This window comes from Oncorhynchus kisutch, linkage group LG24 (genome assembly GCF_002021735.2).
Source record: "Oncorhynchus kisutch isolate 150728-3 linkage group LG24, Okis_V2, whole genome shotgun sequence".
Classification (NCBI taxonomy): Eukaryota; Metazoa; Chordata; class Actinopteri; order Salmoniformes; family Salmonidae; genus Oncorhynchus; species Oncorhynchus kisutch.
Window position 1 is genome coordinate 21,976,308 of NC_034197.2, and position 16,428 is coordinate 21,992,735.

General features: G+C 41.6%; 1 protein-coding gene across 1 annotated transcript; it reads right to left on the minus strand.

Annotated features, from left to right (window-relative positions):
* Nucleotides 1-472: 472 nt before the first annotated feature.
* LOC109869209 (immunoglobulin superfamily member 21-like) lies at nt 473-15,171 on the minus strand. Its single transcript, XM_020459182.2, has 10 exons — nt 14,787-15,171; nt 6,804-6,916; nt 5,900-6,021; nt 5,574-5,692; nt 4,793-4,908; nt 4,158-4,674; nt 2,732-2,832; nt 2,136-2,328; nt 2,016-2,054; nt 473-1,906 (listed from the first exon to the last, which is right to left on the minus strand). Exons 1-10 carry the CDS (start codon nt 14,944-14,946, stop codon nt 1,827-1,829), a joined length of 1,560 nt encoding a protein of 519 aa, XP_020314771.1. The 5' UTR covers nt 14,947-15,171; the 3' UTR covers nt 473-1,826.
* Between the last annotated feature and the right edge of the window lie 1,257 nt (nt 15,172-16,428).

Genomic DNA, 16,428 nt, shown 5'->3' on the forward strand with positions numbered 1-16,428 from the left:
AATAAAGCTGCTAGAGAAAGTCGCAGAAAAACAATCAATGATTTGCCGGGGTTACGTCAGTGTTGTCAACCTCAGTCCACGCAGGGACGAGTGTCTGAGGACTTAGACAACCAGGTGAAGTGAGTTACTAAGCAGTAACCTTCATTTGTCAATCAGAGGGTGGAGCGAAAACCCTCAGTGACTCCGCCGTCCGTGAAATGAGTGACATGATCCAAGTTTACAACCACCACTGTTTTCATGGTATGAATTGCCAATAGACTCCAGTAACCATATAGTCTGTAGCCTGTAATTGAAATTGTCTCGGGTGATATTCATTACCTGGGTGTTATACGCAATCACTAATGCCATAAAGATCCAATTACATATTCATGAAGTTTTTAGCTGACAATATTCAACATGACATATCATGTCATCGTAGGCTTAAGTTTCATCACAGATCTCTATGCCCCGCACAGCACATATCCAAACGATAGGCGGAATATTGGTATTTTATTAAGATCCCAAATAACTGTTGCTAAAGTAGCAGCTACTCTTCCTGTGGTCCACACAAAACCTGATAATACAGAACATTTATAGACAATAACAGCTCAAAGACAGAACTACACCAATTAAAAACATCACACATAGCTTACATATCAGTACATACACACAAAATATCTAGGTCAAATAGCAGAGAGGCATTGTGCCATGAAGTGATGCTTTATCTATTTTTTTAAACCAGGTTCGCTGTTCATTTGATCCATCTGAGATAGGAGTTCCATGCAATCATGGCTCTATTTAATACTGTACGTTTTCTTGAATTTGTTTGGGGACTGTGAAAAGAGCCCTGGTGGCATTTATGGTGGGGTAAGTGTGTGTAAGTTTACTGTGCAAACATTTTGGAATTTACAACACATTATTTCTTATAAAAAGAAGTGATGCAGTCAGTGTCTCCTCTACTTTTAGCCAAGAGAGACTGGCATGCATAGTATTAATATTAGCCCTCTGATTACAGTGAAGAGTAAGACATGCCGCTCTGATCTGGGCCAGCTGCAGTTTTTCTATGTCCTTCTTTGCAGCACCTGACCTGACGGGGCAATAATCAACATAATATAAAAATAAAGCCTGCAGGCCTTGCTTTGTGGTGTCAACAAAGCAAAGCATCTCTTTATCACAGACAGACCTCTCCCCATCTTTCCAACCATTGAATCAATGTCACATTGGCTCCGTGACTAAGATTTCTCATTGGTAAAAGAAACTGGGCTGTGCATTAAAGTAGGGCCAGTAGGCCTACCACAGACCATACATTTTCCTTAAAGAATTGCAAGCATTTTAGCCAATGGCCTAAAATATACAGCTCTTTACCTATTTCAATTATTATTTTTCCGACCAAACATTTATTTCAATCAAGGTCTGGCTGACCAAGATATTTCAAAAACATGTCACATTGTATGTGTTCTGGCCTTCAAATAACAGGAAGATGGGGAAAAGCATCTAATGTGGGCCAGCCCACACCAACTCGGTTAAAAAGACCTGTAACACACATTGGGGTCAACCATAAAACATAGCCACTGTGATAGTTGATCGTAGGATGTTGACAAGACGAAAAGGGAACATGCAGTTAGACAGGCAGAGTGACAACAAACACGAAGAGAGTTAGAATGCATGTAGTTCTTATCTCTCATATTTCTGACAATGTTTTTATTTTCAGACGTTGCTTCTATGAAAAGTGAACCGTGCTTTTTCAGGTCCAGTGGCTGGAACTCCAGAAGATGTGGAAGTGAGTGACGAGGGAGAGACTGGAGAGATTAGAGTGACTGAAGAAGGTCATGGGTCCTTTTTGCTGCTCACGTCATCTCCCATGTCAGGGCTAACATTAGCACCATGGTGGTCAGCCCCAGTCCCTCATTGCAATAGGCTGTATCTACTAATAGAAGGAAATAAGTGTTAGTTACCTCATCTTCAGTAGGATGATATGTCTTACTTTGACCATGTAAAGAATTGAGTTCTCTTTTTTCCATTCTCTCTATGCTTACCAACAAAATTGTGTCTCCCCTTCTTAAGTCTGGGGTTCTCTGTTAAAACAGAGAAAACAAAGTAAGTCATGTGCATGAGGAGAGAGGGTAACCTGACACAGAGAACCCTCACACACTCACCAAACACGATAAGCCGTGTGTATGTGTCTGTGGAGCCCAGAGGGTTCTGGGCAGTGCATCGAAACATGGAGCCGTTGAGCTTGGCCGGTACTCGCTCCAGCACCAGCTCCCTCCCAATATGATCCTCTCTCCCGTCCAGCAGAGGACCTCCCACTCTGGTCCAGGTGAACAATGGCTCGGGGAACACCATGTTCTGGGAAGTGCATATGGAAAAGCATCCTTTGTAAATAATTTGTGTAATGAGATTGACAACATTGCAGTCAGACTGCACAAGATCACTGATATGCAAGACACCTTGACTCCCAAATAAATAGTATGTGGTCAAGATGATCAATTGTAGGCCTTGCCAGCTCGCATTACTCTTACAAATTCCCTCAAACATGCGGAATGACTTTCATTCAAATGTACATACGACTTTCATTCAGATGTATCTCCCAGTTGTATTATATAGTTGTAGAGCGACACCTGCTGGAGAAATGTTGTATTTTTTAAGAAGGTTTTCTTTCAATGATGGCGATATATGGTTGTCTTTCCTACAGTTGAATGTACTTACTGGTATGAATAATTTAAAAATAAAGCATTTATTTTGTACTCACCCCAGTGGATGAGATCTGGAGGCCCTGAACTGTAATGCGGACAGTGTCTCCTACTTTAGCCTTACCAGGCGTCATGGACAGTTTGGGGCCCCTGGGAGCAGCTAAAGGGAAGCAAATAAACAAATATATAAAAAAATAAATGTTACATATTTTCAATCTTTTAGCATTTTAACAAAACACTATTTTTCCTTATGTGTCAAATTATTTCTAAAGGAATAAATTAAGCATCTATATTCTCAGCCTTAGAATCCATTTTTATTTGAGCATGCTTGCTAAACCATGGCTGACTGGGAATAACTGTTTTTGATGATGATGAAGTCTCCACTATATCTAGTAATCCACTCAAACTAACTGATATGAGGTTCGACGTGTATTCATCATGAACTGATGCCGGTGGCTGTGCTGCATACAGACCATGTTTGTGTAGGTGTGTGTGCTTATGGAATTACATATGTAACTGTGCAGAAAATGGCTAATCTACTGTGAGATTTCTCGAGCATTTCTAAGCAGAACTAATGGATCCTCTGAACAAAATACTCCATTAAGGAGCATCCTCATTAAGTGAGTCACTGCCTATAAACAGTTGCTGGCTGCTACTGGATCCTGAGCTAAAGCAGTGATCAGGTTCTCTGTATTATATATTCCTGTAGTTGGCTGTAGTTGGGAAGTGCCTATTTTCTGCCATTACTGAATGCATTAGCTCTAAGTAGGGTTGTACATACACTGAGCACACCAAACATTAGGTACACCTTCCTAATATTGAGTTGCACTCCACCTTTTTGCCATCAGAAAGAACAGCCTCAATTTGTCAGGGCATGGACTCTACAAGGTGTCGAAAGCGTTCCACAGGGATGCTGGCCCTGTTGACTCAAATGCTTCCCACAGTTGTGTCAAGTTGGCTAGATGTCTTTTGGGTGGTGGACCAATTCTTGATACACACAGGAAACTGTTGAGCGTGAAAAAAGCAGTAGCGTTGCAGTGGTTGACACAAACCGGTGCACCTGGCACCTACTACCATACCCTGTTCAAAGGCACATAAATAGTAGTCTTGCCCATTCACCCTCTGAATGGCACACATACACAATCCATGTCTCAATTTTCTCAAGGCTTAACAATCCTTCTTTAACCTTTCTCCACCCCTTCATCAACACTTCATAATGTTTTGTATACTCAGTGTATATTCCCCAAATTACGAGCTTTCAGACACCATGTTCATTTTCCGTTAATTCAGGAATTTGAACTATTATTTTAACAAGCTATTATTTTAGAATGTTCTCTCCCCTTGCATCCCTAGCTCTGATAGGTTAATACAGACATGGACTCCTTGGGTAGCCAGTATTTGGGTGGCATTAAAAAGTGGGTTAATGTCCTCATGGAGGAGATATTTGGTATCCAGCTGATTGTCATGTTCTAATTCGGTACTCACACAGAGTGACCTCAGCCTGCATGGGCATGGACAGAGCTGGGTGCTTAACCTCGCAGCTGTACAGGGCGTCGTTGTCCAGCTGGGGGTTGAGGCTCCAGGTGAGCATGGCTCTGACCTCCATGGTGCCGTCGCTGGACACCTGCCGCCGGTGCTGGAAGTAGTAGAGCGGGTCAGTGCTCTGCATCCAGCGAGGGAACTCCCGGCTTACCACTGTCTCTGGGATCACCTCCGGGGTGGTGGGGCTGGGTTCAGACCCCTCCAGACTTCCTGGCTCCCTCCCGGCCCCTACCATCTTCCCCATCCCTCCTTTCCCAGGGGTGTCATGGTCCAGACGGGGTGGCTTCCCCTGGTCAAGCAGGGAGAGGGACTTCTTCAGCTTGGTATCATCCAGGTCTCTACTGATCGGGGGCCTAGAGATACGTAGCCCTGCCTGGCCCCTGCCCTGGGATTTGCCCCCGCCACCCTCCATAATAGAGGGGTCCACCTCGATCAGCTCGCCGTCACGCTTGAAGTACACCTGAAAGGATAAAGACATAGTATGAGCCCGTAACAACCAATCACACCCATCATTTCAAAAGTGTTTTACTTCAAAACATATTTCAGTATGAGTACTGTTTGCATGTGGGCAAACTCACCATAGGGGCTGGCTTTCCTCCCATGACGATGCAGACTAGAGTGAAGTTCTGGGTGTCATAGCGACTGAAGGGGGCCGGGCAGTCTGCTGCCACTACAGAAATTGACTTAGGAGGAACTATGGAGGAAAAATAGCATAGAACCTGTGACTCAAAACGAGAGAACCATCTACATATAGGCACATTTTGCATCTAGTATTTTCAGAAGGGCTACATATAAAACTAACTGAAACATGAAACAAACATGTCTGTACTGTACTTGAGGGCATAACGTTAGTCTCGTAGACCTGGTATACAAGATGTTAGTCTGGTATACAATATGGACTCTCTTGGTAACCTTTATCGCGGGGAGGGATTCCAGGGTGTCAGACAGACAACTCTCCAACAAATCACAAGGTAGACATGCCAGAATGTCGCAATTCGAAACCAACGTTATAAGGCAAAACATTTGCAGTGGTTTAAGTTAAGTTAGTTGTTGCAAACTAGCCACTTGCGAAATGCACTCATTCAAAATAACCTCCGTGATCACCATCTTGCTAGATACTATTTTGTGTTGTATTCATGCAGATCAGGCAGTGGCGTGGTCCCTGTATGCCAAACAGACGTTCTATTACGTACAGACGTGTTAAACGGGAACATTGTGGGAGGCAACACGGATTTATATAAAAGACTATCAGAAAGTAGTCTCCTGTGCATTTCCCACATCTCAACAGTGGGGGGAGGCAGAGGTGATTAAAATACCACATGATCATATCATTATAGCGTTAATTCTCTTGAATCTTACCCATGACAGTGAGCACGATGCTGCCAGAGGCTAAGACCACCCTGTCTCTAGAGGCCTTGTCGTAGATCCCCACGTGGCACTCATAAGGCCCATCATCATCCATCTGGACCTCAGGGAGCCTGGCAGTACAACAACAAACCCCACGAAGATAATAGCGATATATGTTAGGAGTTTTCCAGGTACTCAAAGCATTGAATAAGATCAGATAAAATACAATAAGATACGATCAAATAATTTAAGCTCAAATAAAATAAGCCTACACTTGCGAGTGAAAACACTGACCAATGTTCTCTTTCTTGAGGCTGCCGCCTACAGTTCAAGCTTACCGGACAGTTGATTGGTAGACCAAGTCTTCTCGTCTGCGGAAGTCCTCCATATGGGAGAAGTTGGTGTTGGTCATGGCATCATAGGTGAAGATCTTCTGCTTGGCACTGCCACCCTCTGTCACCTAGAAAGTGAAGGAATACCTCATATTACACAGCCTGGACATGTATCCACCTACTTGTAACACAAGTTTCTACACAAAACACGACCTTGGTATTTGGTATTATATTAGGATCCCCATTAGCTGTTTCGAAAGCAACAGCTACTCTTCCTGGGGTCCAACACAAAACATGAAACATGACAAAATACAGAACATTAATAGACAAGAACAGCTCAAGGACAGAACTACATACATTTAAAAACGGCACGCATAGAGTACATATCAATGCATACACACTAAATATCAAGGTCAAATAGTGGAGAGGCGTTGTGCTGTGAGATGAATCCGTTTTTTTAATCGATGCACACAGTTATTCTTTTCCAATTCATGAAGGCTAGAGAGCTTTGAAGCCTCTTCTTTTGCCACTTTAATCAGTTTAGTTAGTTGTTACTAGGTATTCATTTTATTTTGGAGGAGCTGGGAGCTCAGGGTGAAACAAACTGTCCGTGTGGACTACATTACATATCGCTACATACATTCATAGTTTAAGGAGCTTATCAAACCTAGTAGCTCTTCAGAAGCCATTAGATATAGTACAGTTATGTACTGTATATTAATGCACTCTCTCTTTGCATCAAAAGCTTTGATGCGTTTGTCAGCGTTTTAATTGAAGTGTCAATGGAAAATGTCAGAGAACAAAGCCGACCTAATCAAAAGCTTCTCCTAGAGGTAAACACAAGATACAGTATGTGCTGTTGCAAACAACCACACGCTTCGTACAGGGACATCAAGGCCACCCTACTCACCCGAAACCACACAATCTCTCGCAGGTTGCCATCTGTCATGAAATTGCACTTGAGCGTTACCGTGTCTCCAATGACAACGGGAGGGAGAGGTTCAAGAGTGACAGTTAAATAGCCTGTGGGTCAAAGAAAGAAGTAAAATATGTTACACACATTTCCACACATGTTTATCTCTACAACATACAGTCCCTTCTATGAAACCCATAACATAGTCCAGCACAAAACTTGCTAAAGGCATTCATTAGACATAAAGTTGTTCTATTGTATTTTATGATTCTTAAAGACCCTCTTGTGTTTGTGTTACTATAGTTCGCAAATGACCATACCACCCTGTCTCTGGAGCATTTGAAATCAAACCTCATAGGCTAGCTGTAATTACATGGATTGTTAATAGTGCACAATCAAGGCTAAATGGCCCAAAGTTTTTTTTCGCAGGCTATTACAGCTTTGGATAGGAATATTGTGTGCACACATTTCCCCCTTTTACTTTCATGATCATTATGGACTTGTTCCTTCATTAACCCTGGTGCTGTAGTAGGTGTCCATATCTGTGTAAAGGTAGGGTGGCAATGGCAATGGCAGCACAAGTGCATGTTTATGTCTCGCTATTTCTCCCATTATTGTGGTCTTAGTGTGTGCTAAGTGCTGTGGCTCTGGGTAAAAAGTAAAGTATGGTCAATTAAAAACCAACCTGTTTCCTAAACAAGCCAAAGACATGATATAGTGCTGAGAAGCACAGATCTCTATCTCTAACCTGGAGAGGCAGAGATAACCTAGTAGCGACCTCATTCTCTCTGAGAATTAATGCACTGTCATGATGTGTTTTCATTTATAATAATTAGGTGGTTGCTTATATTTGTCCTATTTCCCATTTACAAGTGTGTATTATGTGCATGTGTGAGTTGGAAACTCCCCCTGAGACACCCTTAGAGAGTGGGGTCATGGCCAGGGTCTGCCATTATCAACGGTGACCCTGGAGCAATTAGGGTTACATTCCTTGCTCTTGGGCACATTAATAGATTTTTCAGCTTGGTGATTGGAACTAGCCACCTTTTGGTTTCCTGGCCTAATGCTCTAACTGCTAGGTTATCTGCTGCACTTTCATCAGCGTATTCTGTGGCAGAAAGAATCTCTAGCTTTACACTAAGTAAATGTTGTCAGTGTTATAGTGTTGTATGGGTCATTCCTCAAAATGAGTCCCTTCTGCACCAATATTGGATTTTAAAAGCCTGTTATATTAAATAAAGTGCCATATCATATAGACCATATGGAAAATTCAATAAATCAGCATTTTGACATGTCCCTCTGTGGACTCTCTGTGACTTCTTTGAAGATTTTAACCCACTTAACCCCAACATTTCTCCAAGTTTTCACCATCATTTGACAACTTCATTTCTGAAGACTATTATTTGGGAGGCAGGGTAGCCTAGTGGTTAGAGCGTTGGACTAGTAACCAGAAGGTTGCAAGTTCAAACCCCTGAGCTGACAAGATACAAATCTGTCGTTCTGCCCCTGAACAGGCAGTTAACCCACTGTTCCTAGGCCGTCATTGAAAATAAGAATTTGTTCTTAACTGACTTGCCTAGTTAAATAAAGGTAAAAAATAAAATGTATTTTTTGTGATTAGTGATTCATTTTTAGATAAAAATACATGTCCCTTATTTGAAGGTCCACCCTGTTATGTGAACTGAACTCTCGTTTTATAATGGTAAAACTATTCCTTTTTAAATACATTTTTATTATTCACATTTTTTTTACCCCCCTTTTCTCCTAAATTGCGTGATTACGGTCTTGTCTCATTACTGCAAGTCTACAACGGGCTCGGGAGAGGGGAAGGTCAAGTCATGTGTCCTCTGAAACATGACCAGCCACGCTTCTTAACACCCGCCCACTTAACCCGGAAGCCAGCTGCACCAATGTGTCAGAGGAAACACTGTTCAACTGATGACTGAAGTCAGCCTGCAGGCGCCCAGGCCCGCCACAAGGAGTCGCTAGAGCGCAATGAGCCAAGTAATGCGCCCCTGGCCAAACCTTCCCCTAACCCGGATAGCGCTGGGCCAATTGTGCGCCGCCCTATGGGACTTCTAGCCACAGCCGATCGCAGTCTGTAGTGACACCGCAACACTGCGATGCAGAGCTTTAGACCGCTGCGCCACTCGGGAGGCCTTAAATACATTTTCCTAAAGAGATATTGAACCTCTAATAGTCAAATCAGGTTCTACACTTTTTGACAATTTTCTGGTGTTTTGTGGTGGAAACTGAGTGGGTCGAGCATAACACGTCAACCCTGTTACCCATAGGTAGACAGCATAGAAATATTTGAACAATTATAACAGCTTGCATTCAATTGCCCCTCCCGGTTGTACACAACAAGCTTCCATTCCTCCTGTCACAAGGGGATTTATGGCTTATTTAAGGTTAAATTGTCAACCCTGTTACAGTCAACTCTGTTATTTTATTTGGCACTTAATTAGGCATTTCCTATAGTCCTTTTTGTTATTTAACCTCTTTATATAGTAAAACATGTTTTTTTATTAAGTTAAACATGTGCTCATCAGAGGGCCTCTCGGGTGGCTTAAGGGTGCTGTACTCAGCGCCAGCTGTGCCATCAGAGACTCTGGGTTCGCGCCCAGTGCGGCTTGGTTGGGTTGTGTATCGGAGGACGCATGACTTTCAACCTTCGTCTCTCCTGAGCCCGTAGCCCGAGTTGCGGCGATGAGACAAGATAGTAGCTACTAAAACAATTGGATACCACAAAATTGAGGAGAAAAAGGGGTAAAATGTATTAAAAAAAATTTTTTTTAAACATGTGCTCATCAGGACAGAATGTTAAAATAAGTTAAATTAACCCAAAAGGACTTATAAACGACCTATATAATAATAATATATAATAATATAATAACCTATATAATAACACCAGGGTGTACATAGTACAGATTAAATCTGTAGGATCAGGTATCCACGATGACCCTTGACTTTTTGGCATGTTGAGTGTGATGGTGTGATGGCCCAGGACTGATCCCAGAGCACTTAAAGAGACCTAAGCGTAGCACAGTGCAGGGCAGCTGGTAAAGAGTGTAATCTCCTGTTTCATACTGCTACTCCAGTATAGAATCCCCACCCCTCCTCCCACCTTGGCCTCTACACCCTGACGTCAAGGTGGATTATTTTTCCTCATGTTTTTCCCGCTAATCCCCCATTTTTCATCAACAGACCCAGGAGAGAACTGGAGGGAGCTTTATACTCACAAACATTTGAAAAAGAAATAAAGAAAATGCTGCATTTTGGAGCAAAGAGAGCTGCCATTCAACCATGTAAGCGTGAGCCCTGTAGGTGGATGCAAAAATACTTGACTCAGATGTTTTTATGATGTCAGTTGACATTTCTTAAAGGGGCCCTTCCACTAAGAATATACAATCCCAATCAGAGTTGTATTTATAAGGGTTTCTTATAGAACAAGGTAGTCCGTCCCTATTTAGGTCCGTTTTCAACTGTTTGGTGACTATCGAACATAACATAACTATTGAGGCTGTCAGCTACATCCTCCTCATCAGTTACTGTTGGTGAGGTTAGGTCTTGAGGGCCCGAATCTGACCAGAATTAAGCTTGCGTAAATGGAAAGTAATTAAGTTTTTATGCCTATTCTGACCTTGAACTTAAGCATGAGAATAGCATGCAATTCAACCTCTATTCCTTGGGGGTGGAGATCAAATAAATGAAGGTGTGACAGAGGATGTCTAGAGATACACTGTAATTCCACCACCTTTATGCGCGAGGAAACCATGAATAATGTCTAGCGAACCTACCGGTTACAAGTGGGAAAAGCATCTAGGCCTACTTATTTTTTTCAGATAGAAATTATACCATTCTCCATGCACTGTAATTTACAACTTGAAAAGAGCTATTGATAAGAGCTGGTTAAATTAGTAATTCGTTTGGATAAGTAAATATAAATTACATATGTTTTAGATATATTTTACCTTATAATCGATGGAGACAAATGTGAAACCAGTCATATGGCAGCAAACTGAAGCATATCAACATATCAACTTTCCCACAGTGAAGTTGATGAAATGCTGTGCCATTATGCAGAATTTAAATTGTACGGCCATTTAACTTGCAGTTTCTCTGTTTTCTATTGTTAAATATTAGCCTCTATCAGTATCGATTTAAAGGGATGGCTTACGATAAATGTACTGAAAAAAAAACCCTATTGAATGAAAACTCAACAAGAAAATCTGTTAGCCAGCAAGTGGGAGGGCTTTCAGGTAGCCAGCCACACCTGCAGATTACTCATTTATTTGTCTCCAGCGACACGACTGAATTAGGTAACGCCTCGATCCTACCGATAGTGTCATTGTGTTTCAGAAGTACTTTAATTTCCAATGGAATACTGCTTTTCCAGCAGAGACAGCTGCAGTGCGTTCTATGTGGTGCATACGGTGGATTTATCAAAGGTGTGCATCAAATTGTATGCGTAGACAGCTTGAAAGAAATGGTAGCTGAAGGTGAATGTTTAACTTTTCTTGCACACATATCCAGATGATGCTGCGTTCCATTTTGAGCAATGACACTGTAGGTGTGAGTATGAATACCAAATACTTACCAAATACTGAGAAGTGCGTAGGAAAGGTATGCATAGGAATGGTATGCGTAGGAAAGGTATGCGTAGGAATGGTATGCGTAGGAAAGGTATGCGTAGGAAAGGTATGCGTAGGAATGGTATGCGTAGGAAAGGTATGCGTAGGAAAGGTATGCGTAGGAAAGGTATGCGTAGGAATGGCGTAAATTCTTATGTCAGAATTGGCCCCTGAATGCATCACCATTGTCTTACGCAGTTAACAAAAGGCAGCGATAGTCCCTACTCACCCAACTAGAGCCCAGACTCACTATATTACCACCAGGAAATATAAATGAATGCGAGTTAATGATGAATGGTTTAAGTACAGTAGTTTTTGTACTTACAGTTGAAGTCGGAAGTTTTACATACACCTTAGCCAAATACATTTAAACTCAAGAACTTTAAGAATGCGAAATGTCAGAATAACAGTAGAGAGAATTATTTATTTCAGCTTTAATTTCTTTCATCACATTCCCAGTGGGTCAGAAGTCTACATACACTCAATTAGTATTTGGTAGCATTGCCTTTAAATTGTTAAACTTGGGTCAAACGTTTCAGGTAGCCTTCCACAAGCTTCCCACAATAAGTTGGGTGAATTTTGGTTCATTCTTCCTGACAGAGCTTGTGTAACTGAGTCAGGTTTGTAGGCCTCCTTGCTTGCACACGCTTTTTCAGTTCTGCCCACACATTTTCTATCGGATGGAGGTCAGGGTTTTGTGATGGCCGCTCTAATACCTTGACTTTCTTGTCCTTAAGCCACAACTTTGGAAATATGCAACTTTTGTCACAACTTTTACCACGGAAGTATGCTTGAGGTCATTTTCCATTTGGAAGTCCCAATTGCGACCAAGCTTTAACTTCCCGACTGATGTCCTGAGATGTTGCTTCAATATATTCACATAATTTTCCTCCCACATGATGCCATCTATTTTGTGAAGTGCGCCAGTCCCTCCTGCAGCAAAGCACCCCCACAACATGATGTTGCCACCCCAGTGCTTCACGGTTGGGATGGTGTTCTTCGGCTTGCAGCCTCCCCCTTTTTACTCCAAACATAACGATGGTCATTATGGCCAAACAGTTCTATTTTTGTTTCATCAGACCAGAGGACATTTCTCCAAAAAGTACGATATTTGTCCCCATGTGCAGTTGCAAACCGTAGTCTGGCTTTTTTATGGCGGTTTTTGAGCAGTGGCTTCTTCCTTGCTGAGTGGTCTTTCAGGTTATGTCGATATAGGACTCGTTTTGCTATGGCTATAGATACTTTTGTTTCCTCCATCTTCACAAGATCCTTTGCTGTTGTTCTGGGATTGATTTACACTTTTCGCACCAAAATACCTTAATCTCTAGGTGACATAACGCGTCTCCTTCCTGAGAGGTATGATGGCTGCGTGGTCCCATGGTGTTTATACTTACGTACTATTGTTTGTACAGATGAACGTGGTACCTTCAGACATTTGGAAATTGCTCCCAAGGATGAACCAGACTTGTGGAGGTCTACAATTTATTTTCGGAGGTCTTGGCTGATTTCTTTGGATTTTCCCATGATGTCAAGTAGAGAGGCACTGAGTTTGAAGGTAGGCCTTGAAATACATCCACAGTTACACCTCCAATTGACTCAAATTATGGCAATTAGCTTCTAAAGCCATTACATAATTTTCTGGAATTTTCCAAGCTGTTTAAAGGCACAGACAACTTAGTGTATGTAAACTTCTGACCCACTGTAATTGTGATACAGTGAATTATAAGTGAAATAATCTGTTTGTAAACAATTATTTGGAAAAATTACTTGTGTCATGCACAAAGTAGATGTCCTAACCGACTTGCCAACACTATAGTTTGTTAACAAGAAATTTAACGAGTGGTTGAAAAATGAGTTTTAATGACTCCAACATAAGTGTATGTACACTTCCAACTTCAACTGTATGTATTGTATATAGTTTTTTTTGTGATGAAGCCCTTGGGCTTCAAACCTCACCTGCACATCTTTTAAAAATTTGTTTTAATCTGTATATCACTTGTTTTCTTTGGTGCAAATAAATGTAACTAAATTAAACAGTAGAAGACCCACTGCAAATACCCAGGGTGCACTTCATCTCATGTTAGTGCGCTACAATGAACAACAAGCTTCTCAGGCTCGCTCCGTCTTCTGAGCAGACACCATGACAGACAACTGTCATCTACTGTATCTAACAGAGGACATTGTAGGCCTTCAATACAGTACACCCAGTCCAATTATTTTGAATTATACGGTGATCAGAGAAATAAACACTGGCACTGTTGTGAGACTTGATTCTTCTGAAAATAGGCACACTCAAGGCCTAAGCTTATGCTTGAAGCCTGCAAGCATTGACTCTGCGAAGGAGGAGGTCGTGAATGAAGCACTGACAGAAAGCTAGCAAGGAGATTACTTTCTCTCTCTCTCTCTCTCTCTCTCTCTCTCTCTCTCTCTCTCTCTCTCCCACTCACAGACCAACTTGATCTCACGAGCCGCTGGTGGTGGAGTGCAAGCGAGACTACAGAGCCAGACTCAGATCCAGAGACACACAGATCCAGGCAGACACACGTGCAAACACACATGTGCAAACACACACGCACACACATGTGACAGAGCAACTTCAATAGGAACTGCATTCACTGAAATCACAATTATGCTCTCCCTCCCCTCAATTTCTATAGCATATATTATTGCCATATGATGGGATTGAAATGCTATACTTACATGTTATCACAGATCCTGATTGCAAATCATGTTACTTATATTAGATGCTTGAAATAATGCATATCCGCAATGTTTTGTTGGCTTGCATTCTGTCAGGTCCTAGAGCCTTGGGACAGTGGCATTTAATCATTTTAGAGTACAGATTACCTGTAAAATGGGTCAGCCAAATAGCCTTTATCCCTCAGATAATCAATCAAAAACTGGATTGGGTAACTAGGATTGTGACATCATAGCCTCACTAGCATGAAACAACTTTTAGCCTATTTAAGTCAAACATGCATTCAACGAGTGTACTCAATGTACAGTCTACAGAAATTGCTGTATGATACAGTGCATCTCCTCGTGGACAAACTAATCGTTTTGGATGGCTGTCAATACCTTGGAACTGTTTACGGTCAATCTAGGCTAGTGTAATGAGTTTCAAATATGTAAGACAGGTAAGAAAATAACGTTTGCAGCCTATAATCATTGCAATGGCATTTCAATCTGCAGGCTTTAGAGCTACAGCCTAACACAGAAGAATGTTAAATGTGAAATATATAGTTTAGTAAAAATGGTCTACAGCAAGGAGCTTTAGAAATAAAATCAAAACTTTTTAGCTAATAACAACAAAATGCTCCATGTAGTACAAAAAACGGAGACATACCAACAGCTAAATCCAAAACATATACGAGGATACACAGAGAAAACGCACAAGTCATCTTCCCCGTTCGTGTGGTCAAATTGACACTCCATCTGTTTTTCAGGCGATAAATCGTGGATAAAGTGCCATCCACAATGTCCACGGCACGGGGTCTGGTCCACATTCGGAGCGCTTCATTCTGCACCGAAACGCAGAGCTACTTTTCTGTTTCTGTCAAGCGACCAGTGAGAAAATAAATCCTCATCCCGATATTGCTTCCAGAATAGTGTGAGGATTAAAAACTACAACAGATTTGATGTGAATAAAGTCTCATCAGCTCTTTCGCGCTCTCTCAACACACGCTTACGCGTGCGTGCGCACACACCTTGGTGCTTCCCCTCTCTCTCACGTTACACACACACACACATATATATATATATATATATATATATATATATATATATATATATATATACGGTACCATTCAAATGTTGACACACCTACTCATTCCATTGTAGAATAATAGTGAATACATCAAAACTATGAAATAACACATATGGAATCATGTAGTAACAGAAAAAAAGTGTTATAAAATATAATTGGATTTGTTTATTTGAGATTCTTCAAAGTAGCCACCCTTTGCCTTTGCACAGCTTTGCACACTCTCGGCATTCTCTCAACCAGCTTCATGAGGTAGTCATCTGGAATACATTTGAATTTCAAACAGGTGTGCCTTGTTAAAAGTTAATTTGTGGAATTTCTTTCCTCCTTAATGTGTTTGAGCCTAACAGTTGTGTTGTGACAAGGTAGGGGTGTTATACTACTATACTACTACTACTCTGGACGGCTCTGACTTAGAATACGTGGACAACTACAAATACTTAGGTGTCTGGTTAGACTGTAAACTCTCCAATCCAAAGTTAAATCTAGAATTGGCTTCCTATTTCGCAACAAAGCATCCTTCACTCATGCTGCCAAACATACCCTTGTAAAACTGACCATCCTACCAATCCTCGACTTTGGCGATGTCATTTACAAAATAGCCTCCAATACCCTACTCAACAAATTAGATGCAGTCTATCACAGTGCAATCCGTTTTGTCACCAAAGCCCCATATACTACCCACCATTGCGACCTGTACGCTCTCGTTGGCTGGCCCTCGCTTCATACTCGTCGCCAAACCCACTGGCTCCATGTCATCTACAAGACCCTGCTAGGTAAAGTCCCCCCTTATCTCAGCTCGCTGGTCACCATAGCATCTCCCACCTGTAGCACACGCTCCAGCAGGTATATCTCTCTAGTCACCCCCAAAACCAATTCTTTCTTTGGCCGCCTCTCCTTCTAGTTCTCTGCTGCCAATGACTGGAACAAACTACAAAAATCTCTGAAACTGGAAACACTTATCTCCCTCACTAGCTTTAAGCACCAACTGTCAGAGCAGCTCACAGATTACTGCACCTCTACATAGCCCACCTATAATTTAGCCCAAACAACTACCTCTTTCCCAACTGTATTTAATTTTTATTTATTTATTTATTTTGCTCCTTTGCACCCCATTATTTTTATTTCTACTTTGCACATTCTTCCATTGCAAAACTACCATTCCAGTGTTTTACTTGCTATATTGTATTTACTTTGCCACCATGGCCTTTTTTGCCTTTACCTC